At 38.7% G+C, this 23469-nt stretch overlaps 1 protein-coding gene across 1 annotated transcript; it reads right to left on the bottom strand.

Annotated features, from left to right (window-relative positions):
* Positions 1 to 1454: 1454 nt before the first annotated feature.
* On the bottom strand, positions 1455 to 22223 carry DNA2 (DNA replication helicase/nuclease 2). Its single transcript, XM_085064310.1, has 21 exons — positions 22098 to 22223; positions 20896 to 21075; positions 19670 to 19853; positions 18174 to 18319; positions 16575 to 16700; positions 15510 to 15729; positions 14241 to 14358; positions 13758 to 13923; positions 12381 to 12575; positions 11966 to 12196; positions 11360 to 11476; positions 11147 to 11256; positions 9961 to 10070; positions 8825 to 9049; positions 7523 to 7716; positions 7329 to 7418; positions 7044 to 7236; positions 4339 to 4428; positions 3528 to 3710; positions 3263 to 3411; positions 1455 to 2661 (listed from the first exon to the last, which is right to left on the bottom strand). Exons 1-21 carry the CDS (start codon positions 22106 to 22108, stop codon positions 2607 to 2609), a joined length of 3093 nt encoding a protein of 1030 aa, XP_084920436.1. The 5' UTR covers positions 22109 to 22223; the 3' UTR covers positions 1455 to 2606.
* Between the last annotated feature and the right edge of the window lie 1246 nt (positions 22224 to 23469).

Genomic DNA, 23469 nt, shown 5'->3' on the forward strand with positions numbered 1-23469 from the left:
TCGGCATCGGCCGCACAAATGAGCAAGAGTGCCAGGGCAGCCTTGGCACAGGAAGCCTCAGACATGAACTAAGCACAATCAAGCAGCAAAAACTTGGGTCTTCTCTACCCCTCTCTTATGATGTAAAGCTTCAATCCCTAGCATTTATTCCAAATAATAATTTTCTAGCATCGGATAGCATGTATCAGAATAAATTGTATTCTAGAAAAATCTGTGAGTTCAGTACCTTCAAATGTAATGTGCTGGGAATCAAAAGTGGTATTTAAAAAACAATTAAGTTTTTGGGGTTTAATTTTAAAAAGCCCTAAAATGTGAATCTGACTAGAAAGGAGCCAAAACACACTGAGTTGTTCATCACCAAGCATGTTTGTCACATCCAGATGGGATCTCAGTTGATACTTACTGCACCCTAAGCACTACAATCTGCTTTGCTTCATTATTATTCTTTCCCCCCCCGTTTTGGGCAAGGTTAAACTGTAAAACCAAAAAGTATTCTTTACCTTGCCCAGCTTCAGAGACTGCATGCAAAACAGCACAGAGCAAAAGGGTATCACTGCCTGGGCCTGCAAGGAAGTACTAAAAGACAAGAGCAGCACAGGGATAGAACACAGCCCATGGTGACAGGGATACTTCATATATCCACCATTCCCACCTCTTAAAAGGAAAAAGGAGCTGATACATTTAAACATTAAACAGAGTAGTCATGCTCTGATCCTACTAGTCTGGCATGAAACAACTTCCTTTTTTTTTTTTCATTTTTGAGAATCCCAGCAACACATAACACAACATGCAGGCATTTGCATGTTTTCCAGCAGCATCAACAGCTGCTTCTGCATGAGGAAGCTCTTTTAAAACAGCACACAGCAAAAGTGATCCTTTACTGCTAGAAGATGCTCACGTGCTATATATATTCATTAAAACACAGAGTGTTTTAGAGAATCACATTGCAGCTTTGTTTGAGACTACCAGACCAAAACATGGCTTCATCTGCAGATTGCTGCTCAATCTAATTTTTACTGTGCAACAAGAAGGAAGGATGCAATTTATAAGTAGATAAGGAAATGTTCTTTTTCTTGTTTCTCATGTAACTTCATGATGGGATGGCAATAACTCTTAATTTATGTATGGACTTTTTAATAGCATGCAGACCATTTCCTGGGTAAGCATTACTTGGTGTAAGAAAATAGATTAGCCAAATCTTAAGAGTTTTCTGCATGCAGATCCTAATCATAGAAAGAAAAACTCTTCTAAACAAGTAGAGGTTATTCTGAAGTCTATAATAGTCTATTTTACCCTATTTTTTTCATCTTTTGAAAGACACAGAGCACAGACACAGTTGATGAAGCAAGTGTTTTCACCTGAAAAAGGAGGATATCCTGTCAATTATTCAAATTATTGTTGTTCAAAATACTAGCCTTATATAAAGCAAAGTATTAACAAAGTATAGACAACTATAACAAAACCAACAGCAAACTTTTATTATTTCAAACATTAGAAAAAGTTAGGGAGCAGTTTCAATGAGTGAAAATGCCCACATTTAACAAGTTTGTCTGCAACTATAGGCACACAGCTAATTGACATTGATCCAAAAGCAAACAAATGCTAATGATTCTGGAAAACCAAAACAATTCATGTTTTCACCAGCAACCTTAGAAAGAAACTTCTCAGTCTCCTTGGTCTAGAATATGAGGTAGCATAAAAGAAACTAACACAGATCTCTCAAATCAATGATGTTTTCTCTCAAGTAAAGGGCTGTTTGTATGCCATCATCTTCAAAAAAATAGAACATGAGCGTGTAAACTTCTTAGTCAGCAAGCTGTATCTCTAGTTTTGTTTCCTGGGAAATTTTTCTTTTGAAGACTTCAAATCAGATAAACTGAAAACAGAGTACTACTATGAAGCATTTCACTTCAGATTGAACTGCTGAACACATTAGTTAATAACAAGGAATTAAGTGAATCAGCATCACATTTCTCCCTGATGTGTGCAAAATCAAGAGATTAGAAATGTCATCACAGGATCTTCACATGAGATTAATTATATTATGTATATAAATATAAAAGACTTAAGCATTTCTAAAAACAGGAATAGACTTCAAAGAAAAATGTGAGGCTTTGAAGAATTTTTTCCTGCTTTTTTTTCCAAACAGCGCAATACAGAAACTTAATTAGGAATTCTAACAAATGGAATTACTGTATGTAAACTACATTTTCAAGTTTTTAAAACCAAACTGAGCCCAGAAAACTGTGACTCAATGTAACATTCGTTTACAGTCCCTTCAAGTGTTTCCCCATTCACTTATGCAGATAACTGTTCATCAAGGTAAAAGAGAATATAGCAATATCCAGTACTGGAAGGAACAGAGTGCTTCATATTTCTGGTTTGTCACGAGTAAGCTGAGTGCTTTAGTAGCACTGTAACCATCAGCTTATTCAAGAAATGTGTGTTATTTTACTGAAGGGAAACATCCAAAATAATTGAATGTTTCCTGTTTTGGCTTCCTTCAGAACTGCACATCAGCACTGATACCCCACTAACCAGTTATTTACATTAAGCAATAGCAGAAGAAAAGATACAAATGCCTGTGAAACTGTCCATCTTCCCACTCATAAGATGTTGCATTTGTGGATACTTTCATGAGCCCCAGCTGGAAGATTCAAGATGTAGCAAGTTAAGGAAGCATTTTGACAACATATTGCTTTCACAAAACCTTTTTGAATATGCATTGGTGTTTGCAAAGAAAGAAGTTAATAAGGTTTTTTCCTGTTTAAATAGGAGATGGAAACAGCAATAACTAAAGCTTACTCAGTACGAAGCCAGAGAGAAAGAAAAAATTACCAAATCATCTGAAAGTGACACTATTTTCCTTTCCAGTAAGATTATTAATGAAGCAGATTTGTTAAGTGGAAGAAAGCAACCACATTGACATTAAGATGTCAAGAAACTAGGAAGATCACAGGAAAAAAATGCAAAAGCATTAAAAATTAAAAATTCAGGCCTCAAAATCAAAAAATTATGTCAAAGTTGACTTGCGAGTCAGCACTGACTTTTTCTACTGTTGAAGACAGAGGAGGTTTAAATCTATCCACTAGCTTGATCTTAAGTATATTTTTGGCAAATTAACCAGCACATTTTGTGCTGTGTTGCCAATCACTGTTGAAAGTATAACCTAAATAATCAAAGATCTTCCCATTCTTACCTCAAATCTCAGTAAGTCAATCTTACCTTTCCCCTCCCCCAAACCAGCACAGAGGAAAAGGATATCATTGCCTGGGACTGCAAATGGCAGAGGAGCTTCTCCAAGGGAGGATAGCAGCACAGGGATGGAACACAGCCCACCATGACCAGTTTGTGCTTGGCTCTTGTGATAGCAACATTCAGGCGGCGCCAGTCCTTCAGGAGGCTGCCAAGCTGTTAAACAAATGTCACTTGCTTTTATTTTTCCTATTTAATGTAGATAAACTCCTCATTTTCAAAATGCATCTGAACTAAAATTGACTGAAACAAACTTAATATGACCAACTTACATTTTCATCAATACTGTTCCTAACAAAAGACACAATTATGATGCTTTTGTCTCTTCCTTGGTATTTGTCGACCGTGTTGACTTCCACTCTGTTCTCCTTCCATTTTGCCATCAAATCAGTGATTGTTTTTAACTGATGTCTGTATGGTGATATAATGCCAATGTCTGAGGGCTTACAGCCAGCCTGAGTGAAGAAGAAACAGGTGAAAAAAATTGTCACTGCAGTTGGCTTGGGAAATTCAGTACCATCAGAAGACCATCTAGGATTTTTTAATTCCATTTTTTTTAAAACAGTGCTGCAAGATATTGGATCTCCACTAATGGAACTGTGGGTGTAACTAGTATTAACTGAAGAAGATAGAAAACATCAGTTACTGCAAGCTCCCAAGCTTTGTCTTAACTTAGCACAAAGACAGATATCCTTGAAATCCTCGTATTTATTTCTTCTTTAAACTGCAAGGTAAACACTCAGAGCTCCTAATCTGTACTACTGGTGAAGCTGACTGGATGAAATAAGGAACAAAGGCAAATTCTCTCCCCTCCCTCCCAAGAAAGTACTCATCTCTAAAAAAGAATTTGGCATCTAGCTTTGTTTTTTGCATCTCAAATCCAACCAAGCAAGGGACAGGGACACTGCTCGTGACTACACAGACATGTAACCAATCTTCAATTTATCCTCAAGATCATCCCCAAAAGAACAACCCAATACATACCATTACCATACATACCATTTAGTCACCATCACTAAAGCAATGTAAAAAGGATTAGTTATAAAGCTCTCCCTCCAAACCATGTAATAAAGTAAAAGATACCTTAATAAATAAGGATGTGAGGAAAAGCACTATTTTAGCTTCTGTCATATTACTTATGCCACCTTTTTCTGCATGTTCTGGTGCTGGGACCTTTAAAAATACAAACAGAAAATAATTACTTTTGCTGTCTATAATGGGGTATTATATTCTGTCCCTAACTCACTGAGTCATATGTGGATTTATACTAATAGTATTAATTTAAAAAATAAGGTTAAACACTGGATGTTACCAATCAGAAGAGTCTATGCTGTGAAGTAACTTCAGAATACCACATTTGCAAACAAGTTGGAACAATCCCCAAAATGAGTTTCTAGTACTAGCTGGTCACCTCAAGAAACTACCAAAGCTTAATCTTCTGACTTGACAGTTCACACATTCTACATCATAAATCAAAAAAACCAAAAATGGACATTTTCCAGCTGATAAGGTAAGACAGCAAATTATATTTCACATGGGACTTTTGTTTTAATGATTTCCATATATAGAACAATATTTACAGTAAATTTTCCTCATTCCATGGCATAAAGGATAATTTTTTTAAATGTTTGAAAGCCTCCATTTAAAACTACAGGAGCAACTATCCAAAATGGTAGTATTAAACTGAACTCCCAAACTTTAAATACAGTGTTCACAGAATTTACCATTTCTTAACTAATAAGTCCCTTTCCCTATATCATGTATGAATGAGGCCAAAAAGCCAGGAAAAAGCTCAGGATGTAAACTCTTGTCATTGTGGTATCACAGTTTTGCAATTTTTTTCTCTTTGCTTGGCTCTGGCCTTCTCTAGACTTGAAGTAGCATCAATGGCAATAAATGGGTGTTTGGAAGCCTCCAAACTCCATGTGCTCAGGTTCCCTTGAAGCAGAAGAGCACTGTTTTGCTGCAGTTAATTTCTATCCACCCTGGCATTAGTGGAGCTAAAAACTACACAAAAATCATTTTAGGAAAGAAGTTCTAAAAGCTATGTCATGCTTATGGTAACATATGCTTAACATTTATATTTCTCCTGTTCCCATAGGACACCAGCAGAACCCCCAACAAAAAAACTTGGGCCTAGAATTCCTCAGGAGACTTGCCCTAAATCAAGGATGTCAGTTTTCAACACTCAGCCCCGAGCTGTCAGAGAAGTGCAGACTGACACAGGGGTTGGCAGAAAAGAACAAAATAGATTTCCGATTGCTGTCACAAACATGTTGCATTGTTAACCAGAAAACAATAGAGGCTTTTTTTCTTTTTTAAAAAAGCCAGCATAATAAATGTAAGCTTCCTGGTGGTGTCATGGTGTTTTTTCCTCTTCTTTCTCCCTGTTTGTATCCCTCCCCCTAAATCTATTTCTTCATGAGCTTTTCTTAGTTACACTATAAACAATAGAGGGGAAAAAAACTACCATGAAGTCAAAGAAAATAAATGCTGGTTTTGTTTGTTGTCATGTTCAGTGGGGCTTTTTCCATTTCCCCCTCCATGACTACTACAATACATGGAGTTCTATCAGGAAGTCCAAAAGGAGAAATTACATCATAGCCTCATGTCTCAACAAATCTAGAATATTTTGGAAATAAAAACTTTCTTCCTGGCTCTATGAAAAGGACAGCTGTCTTACAATTGAGATGGGCTTTCTAGGGAAAAAAAATAAAATGGAACAGAAACTCTAGTTTTGTCAGTACCAATTTTGCCATGATTACTAGATGAACAGTGTTTCAGCCAGTTTCCTATTAACAAGCCTTTTCCCAAGGACCAACTGTCTGCTTTCCTGGGAAAGAGACTGCAGCTATCGAGGCATTCCTGGAAAATGTCTCTGTTTAGTTTTGACAGTTTTAGAAATTTCTCTAAGTCATCAAAGTAAACACTGCTTCTTTTGAGGTCACTGAAGAGATTCTGTTGGAATTGTTATAAAAACTATGAATCCTGTACAATGTCACAGAGAGCACAGAAAGACCAGTGAGCTCTAACCAGGGTCAGCATAAAAGATCATCAGTTGATATAACTATACAGTATTAATAGGAATCAACATAAAACCTGATAGGGAGGAAGAAAGACTTAAATCATAATCCAATCACCAATTGCAGTGACAAGTACTACAGACCACAAGTAGGTACTAATATATTAAATGTTTTTTCACATGCATTTAAATTCTTCCTCATTTTTCCTGCACGTCAGTTTCTTTGAAGAATTTCTATCCACTCTAGAATTTTATTTTTCCAGCAAAAATTTTATTCTCCATGAAAGGACACACCTAAACCAACTTACTCCTCCCTTACACTTCAGGGTATAGACTGTCTGCAAAATTCTATGGAGAGTTAGTTATTCCTGCCACTGGCACACAGCTTTGACACCACTGACCCTCAGCTGCTGGAAATAAGGCCATTCCCTGCTTGCAAGGACATCCAGGATGGCTACACACTTTGAGCTACACTGTACCTGAGAACAAAGTTTACAGTACATTCAATATTTTCTGAAATATTGTCTAAATTAAAGTTTTCAGCTGTTTCCAGGTGTGATGTTTCCAGCAGGATTTGCATCACCCATGCTCAGCTATGCCAACAACACCAACAACATTTTTGTGTGCTGCACACTTTACATGATCCTAGAAAAACACTGTCTGAAGTTCCCTGTTTTACCCCACTAAGCTGCATGAAGTTTTACATGAATACTGTATGGAGAACTTGCCTCAAAATACAATGATGAAAGAGCACAAAGAACTTTACCTTCTCCGTGTTCAGAAAACACACAGGTGTGTCTGGATCAAGGACTTCTTTCAGCCATGTTTTTGAAGCATCCCCGAGTTCCAGTTTCAATTTCTTTAGGTTGGGCAAGTTAACAGTGGCATTTGACACCTTCTCTGAGCCACATTCCAGTTTGCCTTCATATACTAGCATGTTACTCAATGACATTATCTTACTAAAGATTTAAAAAACAAGAAAAGGCATCAACATCTTGCCATTTCAATTCCACATTAAGAACATAACATAATAAATAAAAATCTAAAGTACCTATTCATTCTGTATTGCACAGTTAATTGGACAACAGCATTTTGGTTTTGTTCCAGCCTTTTAAATAAGCTTTCACTCATGCCAAGATCTCTGTTACAACACAAAAACAAAAACCAAAAGTGTGTCAATCAGAACATTGCAAGAGGCTTCCCAGAATTCGTTACTAATAATTGTCTATAAGCATTTTATCTTACCTTGCTTCTGCATTCAGCACAAGTGGAGGCAGCTGCTGATGATCCCCCACCAGCACAAACCTTTTGGAGCAGAACAGTGGGCCCAGGCAGATGAGCTGGCTTATTTGGGAAGCTTCATCGACGATACAGAAGTCAAATTGCTTCTGAGCAAAGATGGGATGATTTACTCCCATGCAAGATGTTGCTACCACTGGCTGAAAATTGAGACACACTTTAAGGATAAGGTATGTTTTAAGTACTTTAGCACTATGTTCTCCATGTTAAAATAAAAAATATTTCCCATTAAACTAAACTAAAATGTAAAATCAAAGAAATCAAATTACTAATCCTTGAAATCAGACCAGCATAACTTAGACATATATTGGCCTGACATATTCTTGCATCAATTGCAAATGACAAACAAAACCAGTTTTAGAGCAGACTGTAGCAAACAATTTGTTCCTGTCATGTGTTCAGAGTGATGCCAGGTTCTGTTCATGTACAATTCACGGAGTGTGCTGAAATGACTACTGTGAAAAATTGGGTGGTTTGGGGTTTTTATTTCAATAGTGAGGAGAAGATAAAACAACAACAGCAGGACAGTTCTTCCCACCGCTGTGCTTCCACTGCAATCTAAAATGACTAAAATAAGAAATGCTAAGTCATTCTCCTTATGACTTCAGTCATTCTTCTGCAATGTTTATCATTAAAAAGTAAATGGCACCTTTCATGAAGTTGGCATTTACTCCAACTATCATCAAACTTTATTCTTGCAGTAAATTTAATTTAAAGCCGCCACCAATTCATATGACCCAGCTCCCATTATGGTTTGCATTAACATTCACACAGACAGCACTAATCTTTCAATCAAAAATAAGGGTTTGGCCAAGTCAGCTCCACAACATTCCCCTTCCTCTTCCCCATCTGCTGATTGTACTAATGGCAAAAGGAGCACAAATGGGAGGGAGAAGGGACAAACAGCAGCAATATGTGAATAATGCTAAAGGAGACTACAGCAGCCCACTCAAAAGCCCACTCCCCCTCACAAGATCTCAGATAAAAGCACTGGAGTCTTTGGGACTTCTTACAATGATGGGTTAGTTTGTGTGGACATAAACAAAGCTTCCCAACTTTCAGACTTAATGTAGGTCATTATTGGCTATAAAGAAATTGAAACAATACAGAGGTTAAGTATCTTTCAGCTCAGATTTCTTCCAGCAGTACACACCCTTGGGATGGGTTCATTCTCTGTAGCATCCAAACAAAATAGTAATGTAATAATCTTTAATCATTTCCAGGGCTAGCAAAAAATGCCTTTCTCACCTGACTGTTATAGACCCTTTCCAAATCTGTAACAGAATTAATTGATTTGGACCTGCAGATTTCTTCTTCTGTGTATTTCTGAATATCTGGATGAACCTTCTGAGCTCGCCCCAAGCGCAAGAAACCCACTTTGAATTTGGCCAGCTTCAGCAGGACGTTGTCTACAGCCGTGTGTGTAAAACTGGTCAGAAGGACACTGAAGCCACAAGCAGAAAGAATTCTCACCTAATGAGTGGCAAAGGGAAAGAAAAGAAGATGTTCGTTCATCTACAAAAATTAACAATCCCAGGTTTGGCAAGGTAAAAAGCACGAGGGGTTTTGGAGCAAGCTAATAATAAGCATGACTTGATCTGTATCAGTCTCCCTGGCCAGATGTGTCAGGTGACCACTGTCAATAGTCCTGAGGGTTCCCACCAACAGCAGGCTCACAACGCTGCTGCAAACAGCGAGAGCCAAGAACCTGGATGTGGCACACAAGGAGCTGCACTCTAAAGATCTCCACTTTAAGAACAAGCCATGCAGCCTGTTCCCACAACACTGTTCTCCACGGCAGTTTAGCCACTACAGATTCAGTGGAATGGGCTGATCTGATAATAGCAGCAGCTCCCTGCTCTCCAGTCTCCTCTTTCCCCACGAGCTGATGACAACTGGAAGCAGGATAACACTGCTACTTCAAGAAAAACTCACTCAGCCCACAGCCTGAATCCAGTATGCTCCTACAGTCCATTCCTGGGGAAAAGAGAACCACCAACTAGAGGACATGGATTCAGCCCCACAGGTTTATACAATTTACAATGGACAAGTTATGGCTTCTCAAGGAGTCCCTCCTTTGAGCTGTAACTCAGGATTTGAGGACTTGCTGATATTTGGAGCCAAAGACTTTTAACACTAAAGCATCACAGAAGTGATTAAATATCACACTTCAATCTCCTCCCTCCCACATATACTCCTACATAAGCAATAGACAATCCTACTCCACAAAATCCAGTTTTAGTTCTACCAAAAATAGGTTAAACAAAAAGAAGTGTGTTTTCTTCTTTGAAATTATAGATACTATTAAATTACACTACACAGTTGGTTTAATGCTATCTTCTAAATCTCACCAAAAAATTAAATAACAAGGTACATGATCTTACTAGAGCACATATTGTAGTCGTTTTTCCTGTTCCAGGCATACCCACAATAAGTGTGTAGTCTTTCGAAAGTAGCACCTGTTTCATTGCCTGTTTCTGAGGCTTATTCAGACCTTTCAGAAGAAAAAGCAATATTAAATTACTATACTTCATCATAACTGTAATAATTACTAAGGTTAGAGCAAAACTATAATTTCCTCCTTTGCTAAAGCCCTCAATAAAGACAAAAACTGAGCGAAGTCTGTAGGTTCTAATGAACATACAACAATAAACATATTACACAAGATAAGTCGTAAAGGGTCTGCACTACAGTCCTAGAAAACAGTCACTGAAGACATCTTTATTTTTAGACCTTTTGTGATTGTTTTTCCAATACCCTAAATGACCACCTCCATATACTGTGTCTAGGCATTTGTGTTTGATCATACCACTTTGACAGTCAAACACACAGCTCACAGCAAGGGGTGATGAGTTGCACATACAGCAGCATCTTGTTTAGAACAAACATTACAGCAGAGCTGGTTTGCCCCAGTCTCATGCAAACAAGGAGCATGTTTCAGCTATTTGGACTAGGCAAAGCTCAAGCAAAATAAGACTTCAAGCTACGTTTTTATAAAAAACTTAATTTTCCTTAAGAATTCAGTTAAATTTATGTTTTCACAGGCAACTCTGTCAGAGAACAAGGAAGTATTTCCACCAAATACAAGATACTGCCTCATACCTAAACGAGTTTTGTTTTTAAATAAGTGCCACAAAGCATCACACCACAGAGCAGCCAACAAGTCACCAAAAATGATTATACAAGTGAATGCTTACACCAAAGCCCATCTCCTTCCTCTCCCTCAAGGTCAGCTTCCTCTATCCCAAGAGCTGTCTCTGTTCATTCCTTGTGTAAAGGTTACAGAGGTACTCATATGGCACTCTGTTTGCAACTGCATGCTGCAGCAACTAACAAAAGTAAAATAAAGTTGTAAACAAGTATCTGATAAGGTCTTCCTGTGATTAAATTAGCATTCAACTAGTTGGAAGACATGCATGGCAAGAATCTGGTTTAATTTTAAGCAGAAAACTATCGCTGGACCTCAAAGTAATAAAATCTCCTTATATTTAGCGCGATAAATACTTTAGGGACTAAAGTATTTACTACTTTACTACCAAACAAAGCATTTTGGAGAAAGTCACTTAGTACCCTTTAAAATATTTGCAACAGTTTCCTTTGCTTCAGGAGGAAGGACAGAGCTCAAGTGCTGAATAAAACGTGGTTTCTGGAAGTCAATTATCAAGTTGCGGAGCCTTTCACTGTGGATAAAAATAAAACAAAACAGAGTTACAATAAGAGTTACCAGTTGAGAAACTTTATCTGAAAATATTGAAAGCATTAAATTAATTTGATTTTTCATACCTGACTGGGGAATCTTTCATCAATTTAGAAAGATTTTCAAAAGGGACTCCTGTACCAACATCTCCTTCGTCATGATCCAAGCTAAACACGGTGTTCTTGGGGAGGTTTGACAAATTCCTGAAGGATAACAATAACATGGATAAAATAATTCTGTCGCCAGCAGTATGTTGATTAAAGATTTATTACTACATGTTAAGTGATATCTTCCAAAGATCCCAGAATGAAGCAATAACCAATACAAAAACACTATTAACTGATCTACATAAAGTATGATCCCAATGAGGGATAATAAAACATAAGTCAAATTTGAAGACAATATGTACTGAATAATGGAAGTTACTATTAACACAGTAATCACTGTACCCACATAGTTTCATATTAGAGAATAAGCAAATAAAGTTTAAATGTGCTTTTATTCAACCAACCTAGTTAAATAGACCAAGCACTGATATTTTCAATCAAAATAAGAGAATTTCTGAAGGGTACTACTTCAAAGGCAGTAGGAAGATTTAGGACATGACACAGGTTTTTGGACACCTAGCAGTACCTTCCTCAAGCCAGTACCAAAGTGTTTGCAACCAGATACTTTTCTTTTTATCCTATTACCTGCCCAACAAACAGGAGATTTTTGTTCCACTGACTTCTCTAACGTAGCCAGTAGCCAAACCAAGTAAACCCTTTTCCTCTCCACTCACAACCACTCGATCACCAACCAACAGGTTTTTTCCAGGTATGGGACCACTTCTACGTTGGAAGAAATGTAGATATTGTCCCTCAGAGATTTCATGTACTTCGTCAACTCTGATCATGTCTCCAACACAATCACCAGCCTTCTCTCTGAAGATGTTAAAAAAAGAAGTATTTTAATATCAAGATCCTCTCAGTAAGAGAAATATTAAGGAAAAACCCTCCAAGTTAAAAAACCATACCATCCACCACCAACCACCCACAATCAGAATACAAAACAAAGAAAAGGAAGGAAGGAAACATCACTGGCATGAGGTTAGAAATTATACCTTACCTTTCCAAAGAAGGTATCATCCATATATTTTTATATCCCTTTTTATGCTCTCCACTTTGCAGCTCCAAGGTTAACATCAGATACCAGAGGCTGAAATACTCTAAGTGGGAAGGTTTCAGGTGCTGGGTCTCGCTGTCAATAACAGGTACCATAGCAGCAGGAAAGGCCACACTGGACATCTTCTGCTCTACAGCTCTAGGAAGAAAACCAAACACAGGAAAGACTCAGCCTATATCCTTTTTTTCCTACAAGTCCGTATGTACATAACAGCAATCTAAATACCTACTGTAATATACCAGATAGATTAATTGATCATTACTTGAATGAAGTTGAATCTATATCCTTTGTTCAGATGCCTAATCTTATATTAGTAACTTTACATAATTTCTATTATTTTGAAGGGCAATAAGTTAATCAAAGACCAAATAAGGGCATTTCAAAGATACTGATGTATACATTTACATAGTTGATCTTTTACTCCTTTTATTGTACCATATGAATATTATTTGGGTATTTAGCTTAGCAACAGGGATTTAATAGTTAATACAGAAACAAACTTCAAGTCAATTAATTTCAAAACTAAATATCAATACACATTATACCAAATCATGTGTACAAAACACAAGAGAGAGAAAATCTTATTCAGAAATAAATAGCTACCCAGCCATAATCCTGAGTATTAAAAGTAGGATCTTACAGAAACATACCATGTATGACCACAAAGTTCACTCAACATACACTTCTACCCCTAGAATTTTAAAAACAATCAGAAATTCTATTTACACAAGACCACCCCAAAGGCCCTCCTCTTCTAACATATCTCATTTCAGCTCTTCCATATACAATTTCGGGGGTTTTTTGTGCAGCATAGAGACTAAATCTTGTAACAGTTGTTAAAACAATTCAATAACTTTATGTGAAATTTTATCAAATATTTGCTTATTGCTACTTTCTAACAGGAGCTGTAAGAACACTTGAGCAGAGTAGTATCAATGTATCAGTAGTTGAGTGATACCCTACAGGGAAAGAATCTTCTACAGAGTCAACCTGAAAAAGTGGTTCTCCAGCCAGAATTCAGGCCCAAAAGATTGCCTCTTTCAGAGAGCTGCAAGAATATAGCTTTTTTAACAGATCTGTTATTGTCATCAAGTATTTTTTTGAGACTTATCTCAGATTCTGTCTTGCAGAAAGTGTACATGAGCAAACATATTAAGTCTCTGCAAGACCAGGAGCTGAATTATAAAAGTTGTAGTGGGGTATATGGAAGATTTTTTTGGGGTGCAAAAGTCCTCAATAAAGAAGTTCAAAAATATCAACCACAAAAATGAAATTATTGTATCAAAAGCTCATTCAAGCTCATTTAAAGATTTTTTTTACCTGCTATATAGAAAGCAGTTGTGCCGCTGGGAGCAATATTTACATGCTTGACTGTCATCAATCACAGGAGGCAGAGCAGCAAGCTGTGAGTGCTGCCTTCCCACAGCAGCTTTATAGGTACTGTGCATTAAGTAGAAGGCCACATGATTCCTTAACTTCATTAATTCTGTCAAAAAAAGAATAAACTAAGCTGATGTTTTCATTTGCAACAATTTCTACCTCAAAAGTAATTAGCTATCAACTCTTTAAACTTTTTAGTCAGCTAAGAAGTGATTATTCATATAGCAAAATCCTTGTGCTGTATTAATAAAACAACTGAGTTTTTAACATAAGCTTCCTAGAAATAGTAATGGTTATAAGACGTGATGCATTCCCCAAGTACAGCTATTTTCATGAAAGTAAATCTTACAGTTAAAAAGAAAGATTTTAGTAATAGTGAAGATCATTAGAATTATGGTTTCCAGGGAAGGAGAACAATTTTACCTCTTCGGTCCATGCGAGTTCCAGAAACAGGATACATCATCCCAGTTTTAAGATAAAGAAGAAACCCAGCTTCAGGATCTGCTCTCCGCTCTAAATTCAACAATGTGTACAGAATAACCTGCAAACATTACATATAAACTTACTCCAATATTGTTGTCATGGTTTAGTCCCAAGCAGCAACCAAGTACCAGACAGCTGCTCACTCCCTTCCCCACTGTTGGGATCAGGGAGAGAATTGGAAAGGTAAAAGCTGGAAATCTCCCTGAGGGTTGAGTTAAAGACAGTTTAATAGGGAAAGAAAAGCCACACATGCAGGCAAAGCAAAACAAGGAATTCATTCACTGCTGCCCATGGGCAGCCAGGTGTTCAGCCATCCCCAGGAGGGCAGGGCCCCATCACATGGAATGGTGACTTGGCCAGATAAACTCCATCACTCCAAACATGCCTCCCACCCTTCCTCCTTCTTCCCCCCACTTTATATACTGAGCATGAAGATCAACTACATGGTCAGGAATATCCCTTTGATCACTGGGGTCCTCTGTCCCAGCTGTGTCCCCTCCCAACTTCCCATAATCCCCAGTCTCCTCACCAGTGTGGCCCTACGGGGAGCAGAAAAGGCCTTGAATCTGTGTAAACCCTGCTCAGCAATAACAGCAACATCTCTGGGTTATCTCTGTGTTCAGTTCAGCACAAATCCAAAACACAGCCCACACTACCTTCTGTGAAAAAAATTATCTCCACCCAAGGCAAAACCAGCACAGCATTAAAACCAAAATACATACTAAACTGTATTTCATTCTTCCACAATTTATATGGCTAAATAGCCATTATTATCACAAGTATTCTAGAAGCAGCAAGTAATAAGAACTTGATCAAAGATTTAAATTAAAAGGCATCTTCCAAAGCGCATGACAAGACTACTACCCCTCTAAATCAGGCCAGATATCTGGAAATATGTACAACACTAATTCCTGAAACAGTTTGCCTCAGCCTAATATTTGAATGCAGTAAGGAGAGACTAAAGAACAGATATTTCAGGATAAAACCCATAAGTGTGTTTGAAAGTCGTAAATGTATATAGTTCTTACTACTCAGTTCACTTTCATTTTATACCAGCAGCTTTGGGCATGCCAGGATGAGCCCTCCATGAATTTGTATTTGTATTGAATTAACATACAAAGTGTTTCATATTCATAAGATAAAATAGGTCACCTAATAGAAAAGTACACACAGCCACTGACAGTGGAATTAGACATTTGGGGTCTGTACCTGACTTCTGTGCTCTATGGAGTTTGATTCCTTGCCAGACTTGAGCTCTAAAGGCATTATCCGAGACTGTACTCCAGATTGGCAGTGGATTTTCACCCTGGCTGTAACATCAATCTTTCCCTTCAACCCAAACCTGGGAGACCAGATATTCTCTTCAATGTCCAAGATATCTGAAATCTCTATCTTAGAAGATACATCTTCTGGTTTTCTACCATTTGACCTAGGAAGAGAATTAAGCCAGAAGTTAACAATTTGCCTTAATTCTTAATATTTAAACATTAAAATGTGTTGCAATTAAATATACAATGTTTCTGCATTATAGGTGCACTTTAGGCACTAACTTTAGAAATAAAATGTATAGAGTCTCACTCAAACTATCTTCACATTAACAGAGGAAGCATCATATCAGAAACTAACTGTAGTTTTGCTATTCAACTAAATTTCAAAGATAAAACACAAGACTTTAAACCGGTTTTAATAGTTTTTGGTCTTTTCTCAATAACCACACTCTCAGGCTAATGATATATAGTTGACAATAGTATACAGGTTTTACTGAGACCTGCCATTTCACTGAAATTTTAACACCCTATAATTATTACAATTAACAGCAAGAATCCACATACAAGAAGAACTCAGCAGCAGTTGAGTAAAATCACTCTTTCACTGAAAAATTGTGGTTAATTAAATTGTCAATAATTCCATTTGATTAATAGTTTCACATTCTGATTTGTAATCTTGCTCATAACTACAGTAACTATGCTAGCTTAGTCAGCAGCTCAAATATGTGTGGTTTTCTACTCATTAAAATCTCTAGTCTGTAGCACACTGTCCACAAGGATTTTAAGACCAAGAAGATTTTTAAGTCAGTTCACCCTCAGGCTTCATGTCTTGCCCAGTACTCACAACGGCAGCTAAACATGCCTCACAAGATCAGCACAATGGTCAGTGAGGCCATGAATTAGCTCCAAATCACTGAACAGATGTGCATCAGTTCTAAAAATTGAGAGTGAACTAAACAAGGTATACAACATAGAATGGTTTAAACTTTTAATTCTGGCTTCTTACAGTTTTAGTTGCATTTTATTTTGGTTTGCTGGATTGTGCATGAAGTCTTCTGCCCATTTAAAAAATGATGGCAAATATTCTTCCACTTCTTGCATTATTTCTGCTTGTTTCAGATTTAAGTGATACCTAAAAAACAAAGCCATCCACATTAAGGAAAAAAGTATTGAATTTGCCACTGGTACTAAACAGACTTGCCTTGAGCAGCAACAAGATCAATGGAAGTAACTGTCAAGTTTTCATAAATATCTATAAACTGTAGATAACAACAGCTTCATAGAGGTTCAACTCAATTCATAAAACTATTAACTGAACACCTATAACAAGAGATATACTATACCAGAATATCCATTTCTGACGTAACTTTTGAAACAACAGGTACAGCACAGTGAGAGCATAAGCATGGCAGATGTGATGAAACAAAACTAAGTTTGACTGCAGAAAAGGAGTATCAGACTCCTGCATTTAAAAATGGCTATTCATACAATTTATGCAACATTGAAAAAAAATTTTGAAAGACCATTTGCTTTTTGTTTGAATATCCTCATCTGCTCCTTGCACCTCACACACATTTTGATAGAACATGACAGAATCTACTCGTGTGGCATTAGATAATTCAGTATTGGCAGCAACTGGAAATAATGTCATTATTCTACAGCAACAGAGAAATGCAAGTGGATTTTCCACAAAAAGGGTCATACAAGTGCAAATGACCACAGGCAGCAGACTTATGGAACTTATTTTTCAATCTCAACAAGCAGTAGCCTATATGTGCAAAAAGGAATTGCAAATTAACAGTTTCTTGGAGGTCCAGAGGAACATCATGACCTTTAAGTAATCTTAGCAGCCCCAGTTCAAAATATTACCTTCATAACAGAACAAAGAGTAATAAATCTTGTCACTACAACTTTAACTTTAGAGTTGTCTGAGGCTAACAGATACTGACAATGCCCAACATAAAATTTATAACAGTCTAGATATAAAGGTTTGTAATTTACATGAATATAGAATTGTATTTTAATCAGGCCTGCAGTAAAATTTTAAAACTGACAGCCATTCGTCTTAGCATTTTCTGATGGAAATATTAAGACTATTTACTTGGCTAGTTTGTCAATCAGCTTTGCTGAGAAAATAAGTTAAAGGTCTTCTACAAACTGAGCCTTTAAGTAACCTGATAAATATATGAAATTACCAGACATTCAATGCTTGGTCAGTCACAACATTCTAGTTCATTGACGAGGATCATAATTAACTGTTTGTGACATTCAAATCAGCTTTGGGAGATGTCTGGAAATCTAATGTTACAGACACAAACACTGCAACCAGCTTGACCTCAAAGTAAAAAACCCCCCTGACACATACAGTTACTCCAAAAGACTAGTTCAGATCTATAGAAGTAGCTCAACAGGGAAGGCAAATTAAATTACATTATTGAATGGGGAATTATTTTACTAAAAGATACCAAATTTCCATTAAGCAAAGTCATTTGGCAGAATACTCTCCTGATACCAGTGCTACATTTATTAAAGTATAACTTAATCTGCTAGTTCAAAGTGTTCCTGTCCTGTCTTCCAAACATAAAAGACCTGTAATGCTACTTACATTTCTTTGAGATACTTTTGTCCATACACAATTTTATTTGCTAGTTCTTGTACCTTTTCTTGTGTCAAATTATTTGTTACTGATTGCTGGAAAATTTCATGAAGAATTGTACCAACGAGCATTTGGCGTGACCCAGACTCCGAGCCCTGCAGCAGATGTTAAAATACACAAAGGTTTATGCCCACTTCATGCCAACTTTTCCAATAAATTTCTGGATTTTATTTTCTGCACATCATGGACTGCTTTTATTTAACTGCAAGATCATGACAGCTTTCACCTCTCTAATGATTATCCAGTCAAACCTGGCAGTGAAAGCAGCCAAATTGAAATGGGTCTCTCCTACTGCTTTATCTCTCATGTTTATCCCAACCCTGATAATGTTAGGATACAATCCCTATGCGATTAACAGGTGAGAAACAAAGGCACGGATTAAAATTAATTTTGAGAAAGTTTTGCCTGTAGGCATTTCCTGATGCAAGTGCTTACCTTTACAATCTTACACATTTCTTGCATGAAGGAGTTTCCTGTCTGTTACCAGCTCACAGAAAAAACATTCCAAGTATCACCAAAATGGGTCTGCAACTCATCAGCAGGGCTGGGCTCTGAAGACTCACAAGAAGTGAAAGTGGTAGTAAACCACCTCTACATGAGTCACCACCAAACAACTGGAAATCTAAACCTGTGGTATTGTGGATCTCTTACAGATCAGTCGCTTGTGGATTCCACTCACAACAGATGGATGGTGTTATCCCAGTCAGGACCCTGTGCTTTGTCCCAAACAATTATTTTATTCCCCTTATTCCTCTAATAAAGGGTTGACACCATTTCACAGTTTTAATCTCCTGTACTTAATTTTCTTGTTTTGGTCACAGGCTTCCACCCAGGCTGTTTACCACTCCATTAAAATTTCCTTACTCATTTGCATTTCTGTTCCTATCATGTCTGGAAGTTTTCTTCAGCTGAAACTAGTACCTGTTGCTTCTCTATTTATCAGTATATTTCTTATATATCAGCAAGGATGCTATCACAAGAAACTTCTCCTCTTTCCAAGATCTAGCAGCTGGATTCCGATTCCAGAGTTAGCCCACACCAGTTATTAACTGAATTTGCTAAATTTTTCAGAGGCTCTTAACTTGGTGAAGTGTGGTTCTGGCTCCATATGGATGGCAAGAGGCACATCCCTCACACAGGATTCATATTCACACAAAATGTGGCAAGAATTATAAAAAAAAAATCAGAATTATAAGTGGAAAGACCAGTTCTTTAGCCCAGTAGCTGTATTAAGAAGAGTGCATTATTTCAGGTGCAATTCTCAAAAAAAAAACCCCAGAGAAGTTCAACCTGAGGCAGTTTCCATCCCAAATTATTCTATGCTGTACACATTACGAATAGCTAATACTGGCAATTTACAATACAGCATCGTAGCTCAATACTGAGCTAACCCCACCAGTCTCAATAGAACAGAAACTCACCAACACTCTGGAATTAACACCTACCCTAAAGCGTTCACTCAGCACTGCCCTTCTCATACACCGAATACTGTTTGAGATGGTAGTGCCAGAAAGCAGCAGGTCTGGGTACAGAACCAGGTATCCACATTGGTTGTTGATGACCCAGGTGCTGGAGCTGCACTCCCCTTCTAAATGAACAATGTCCCCTGGAACAACTGGAACAGACTCCCTGCAATGGAATACATTGAAACAATCATTTGCAAGTGATGGATACAATGTATTAGAACTCACACATTACCAGAGCCGATTCAACATTCTTCCAAACAGGAGGATTTGGTCAGGTTTTTTAAAGAAGTTGACCTAGAAAAATCGTGAAAGTGAATAAAAGCATTTTTACTGACAAAAATTTGATGTTTTTATGCACTGGGTCATGCGTCAGGACAGCCTGTAAGTAGGGAAATCCTATTTACTTCAAGTCATTCTAGATTCATGTGTTGAGCCATTTCAGTGTCATTATTTTTGACATTGGCATACTATTTTTGCATTATGTGAGATCTACCTTCTTACTTAACAATTCTACTTGTTTCAGAAACTCAGCAAAATCTAAAAATATTTGCACTAATTTAGAAATTTCAGGGTTCAAGATGTCCTTTCCGTTAAGAAAAAAAGTCTTATACTTTTCTCCCACCTTTCAGTCTTGGACAAGAAATGAAAGGCAATGCCAAATATCTCACATACCCCCTTGCGTTTCAAAATGATGTCCAGCCTTTTCTTCTGTAATACACCATGTAATGCACAAACTCCTAATTTAGAATCTTATGCTTCCTTGAAAAAAACTTTTGCAGTAGAGCTCAACCTAAGGTCATTTCAACAGGCTGCATAAAACCCTCATGTTTTACAGACATGACTTTGAACATTTATATGCACAATGAGGTTATATAATTTGGAAGAACACTTCTAAATAATGCAAAACAGTTAAACAAAACAGCCTGCTTAGAGTTTAATATCTTGCTGTTTGTTAGTAAAAAGGCAAATTAAAACTGCAAGGTAAGCAATACCCACTCAACACAAGCCACCTGACATCAGTTCTCTCAAGATGAATATCCATTATGCTAACATACTGATAATATTACATTAAATATTGATTCAGGATCCTGTATCACTTCTAAGGCAGTAAAACTCAACTCAAAGACAACACAAAGAAAATTGACTTAATAATGAAAAGAGCATTTCATTCTCTTTTCAACCATCTATACACCTGTATGGCTTACCAGCCATTCCTAAGAATGCACAGTTCTGTTTCTTCATGTGAAGCAGATGCTGTAATTGTCAAGTGTTTCTCAGGGTCACGTCCATTTGTCTGTATGACACTGACTTCCAGCACACGGTATCTGTTGTTCAGCCCATTCCTGAGGATTGTATCAGGCAAGTCAGCTCCCTTCTTCTGAAAACTGAAGTAAGAGCCGATTACAAAGACAGAACACCACGCCATTTGAAAACAGCCAACCTATATACAAGAGGGAAAGTTTCAAATATAAACCAAATTTTACACTGCTTCAATTTTTATAAATATTTTGTGGCGTTTTTTTTAAATTCTGTACAGATAGAGTGTAGAAAATTTCTACAAATATTAACTTGCTATTTATTGCAGCGAATGCTTCATTTTTGTGTCCGCATACCCATAAGCACTTGTAAATTAATTATAACTGTACTGCAAACCCTGTGCTTGTGAGAAACCTTGTATCTCCCTGCACGCATGAACTCCCACAGCCACACAAATACCGCCAACACGGAACAGCCACATTTTACCCATCAAGCTGAAGCTGATTAGAAACTGATATTCAAGGTTCAGTTTTCCAATAGCCAAAATATGAGATAAAGCGGCCAAACCTGCCGGTGTCCCGTCTCCGAGCGATGCCTGCAGGGCGGGGGGGGGCAGCGCCCACGGGGGGACAGAGCCCACAGCGATAGCTACAGGCGGGCAGGGGCAGAGCCCACGGGGACAGAGCCCACAGCGATAGCTACAGGCGGGCCGGGGCAGAGCCCACGAGGGAACAGAGCCCACAGCGATAGCTACAGGCGGGCAGGGGCAGAGCCCACGTGGGGACAGAGCCCACAGCGATAGCTACAGGCGGGCAGGGGCAGAGCCCACGGGGGGACAGAGCCCACAGCGATAGCTACAGGCGGGCGGGGGCAGAGCCCACGGGGACAGAGCCCACAGCGGGGCCCCGCAGGCCGTCGTGCCCAGCGCAATCACACCTTACCCCCTCAGCAGCTGCGGGTTCTCCTCACCGGTTATCCCCGGCGCTCCCCACCTCTTCCCCATGCCTGAGGAAGGCCAGTGTCTCCCTGTCAGCCCTCAGGACCCCATCCCGCCTTCCCGCGCCCGAAGCCGGGAGCGGTTTTAAAGTTCAAATTCCCCGCGCTCCCAGCCGCCTCCGCCCTGCCGTTCTTCCCCGCCCTCGGCCTCTACCTCTCGGCCATGGGCAGGTCCCGTACGGCGCTCGGCTCGGCTCGGCCCGTCCCGGCTCAGCCGCTCGGCCCGCACGCAGCCCGCCGAGCGCGGCTCCGCAGACCTCCGCACCTCACACCGCCCCTCAGCACTGCCGCGCGCTCCGCCAGCCCCGCCCCCGCCCCGCCCAGCGCGCCCAGCGCGGCCAATGGGAGGCGGCGAGGGGCGGTTCCCGCGCGCGCGGCCCGAAGGCGCGAGGCTCCTCGCGCGGCCGCTCGGGGAGGGGCGTGGCCAGCGGCGTGAGGGAGCGCGGGAGCTCTGAGGGCTGCGAGGGGCGATGGCCTCGCTCTCCGCCCTGCCCCGCGCTTATTGCCAGTTTGGCAAGTGCTGTCCCTCCCCGACCCTTCTGCTACTGGTGCGGTAGGATGAGGGGATATTAAACGTGCCTTCTGCTCCCAATTCGCTTACGGGCCAATCAGAGCCAGAGAGTCAAACCTCTTCCCTCACACAGATGTAGCGGCGGCCGCTTCCTGAGATGGTACTGAAGCTTCTCACACACAGGTTTCACTCTGCCGCAAAGAGCACAGATTTAGCCCATAGTTAAACATCCGAAGGATCAAGTTCACATTGATGAATTTCAAAAGGTGAGAACATTCTTAAAAGTTAGCCACTTTCATTGTGTTTGGGATAGTCCTGAAACATATGCAGTAAACTACATTAAGGTTGTTTTCCATTGCAACATTATCCTCTAAAATAAGCCTAATTATCATTTAATAGTTCCACGTTGATACTATTAAATGTAGTCATAATTTAGTGTAATAAGAGATTACATAAATGCTCTGTACACTTGCTAAACCTGTGATCTGTAGTCTCATGTTGCCTATGCATCTCCCATACACCACACAAACACCTTAACAGAATATGTGTAAGAGGTACAAAATTTGCTTCAAGTATCTTTCGAAGTTATCCAAAATTCAACCAGTCCAGGGAACCTCGAGGGAGAGTCTTAGTGCCACAAGTTGGACATAAATGTTCAGACTACGTCTCTTAAAATTGTTAAAATTTTTTCACAACCACTGATGTCAGAAGAAAATTAAGGTAACATCAGCATTCTTCAAGTTTAATATTGATTGATTAGGAATTAATATTAAAACACTTTCAAATTTAAAACTATTCATGCACAGTTAAATTTTATTTTGAAAAACTAATTCTGAAAATACAGCACAACTCCATCAAGAAGGTATGTTTTTCACATTCAATAGCAGACTCAAGTATTCTGGAGACACTTTTTATGTTCTTTTTCTCTCAATCATGAACAGGCTGGGTTCTGCGTTATTCTGCATAACTACTGCTTAACTTATCATGACACTCCTCAAATACATCCCTTTTAGCA

Source organism: Lichenostomus cassidix, chromosome 6 (assembly GCF_008360975.1).
Source record: "Lichenostomus cassidix isolate B80296 chromosome 6, HeHo_3.0, whole genome shotgun sequence".
Taxonomy (NCBI): Eukaryota; Metazoa; Chordata; class Aves; order Passeriformes; family Meliphagidae; genus Lichenostomus; species Lichenostomus cassidix.

Coding starts and splice junctions, on each gene's coding strand:
- DNA2 (XM_085064310.1), bottom strand. Junction 18,320..19,669: donor TGCTGAGTGAACGCTTTAGG/GTAGGTGTTAAT, acceptor CATCTGCTGCAG/GGCTCGGAGTCTGGGTCACG. Junction 13,924..14,240: donor AACTCGCATGGACCGAAGAG/GTAAAATTGTTC, acceptor TTTTTTTGACAG/AATTAATGAAGTTAAGGAAT.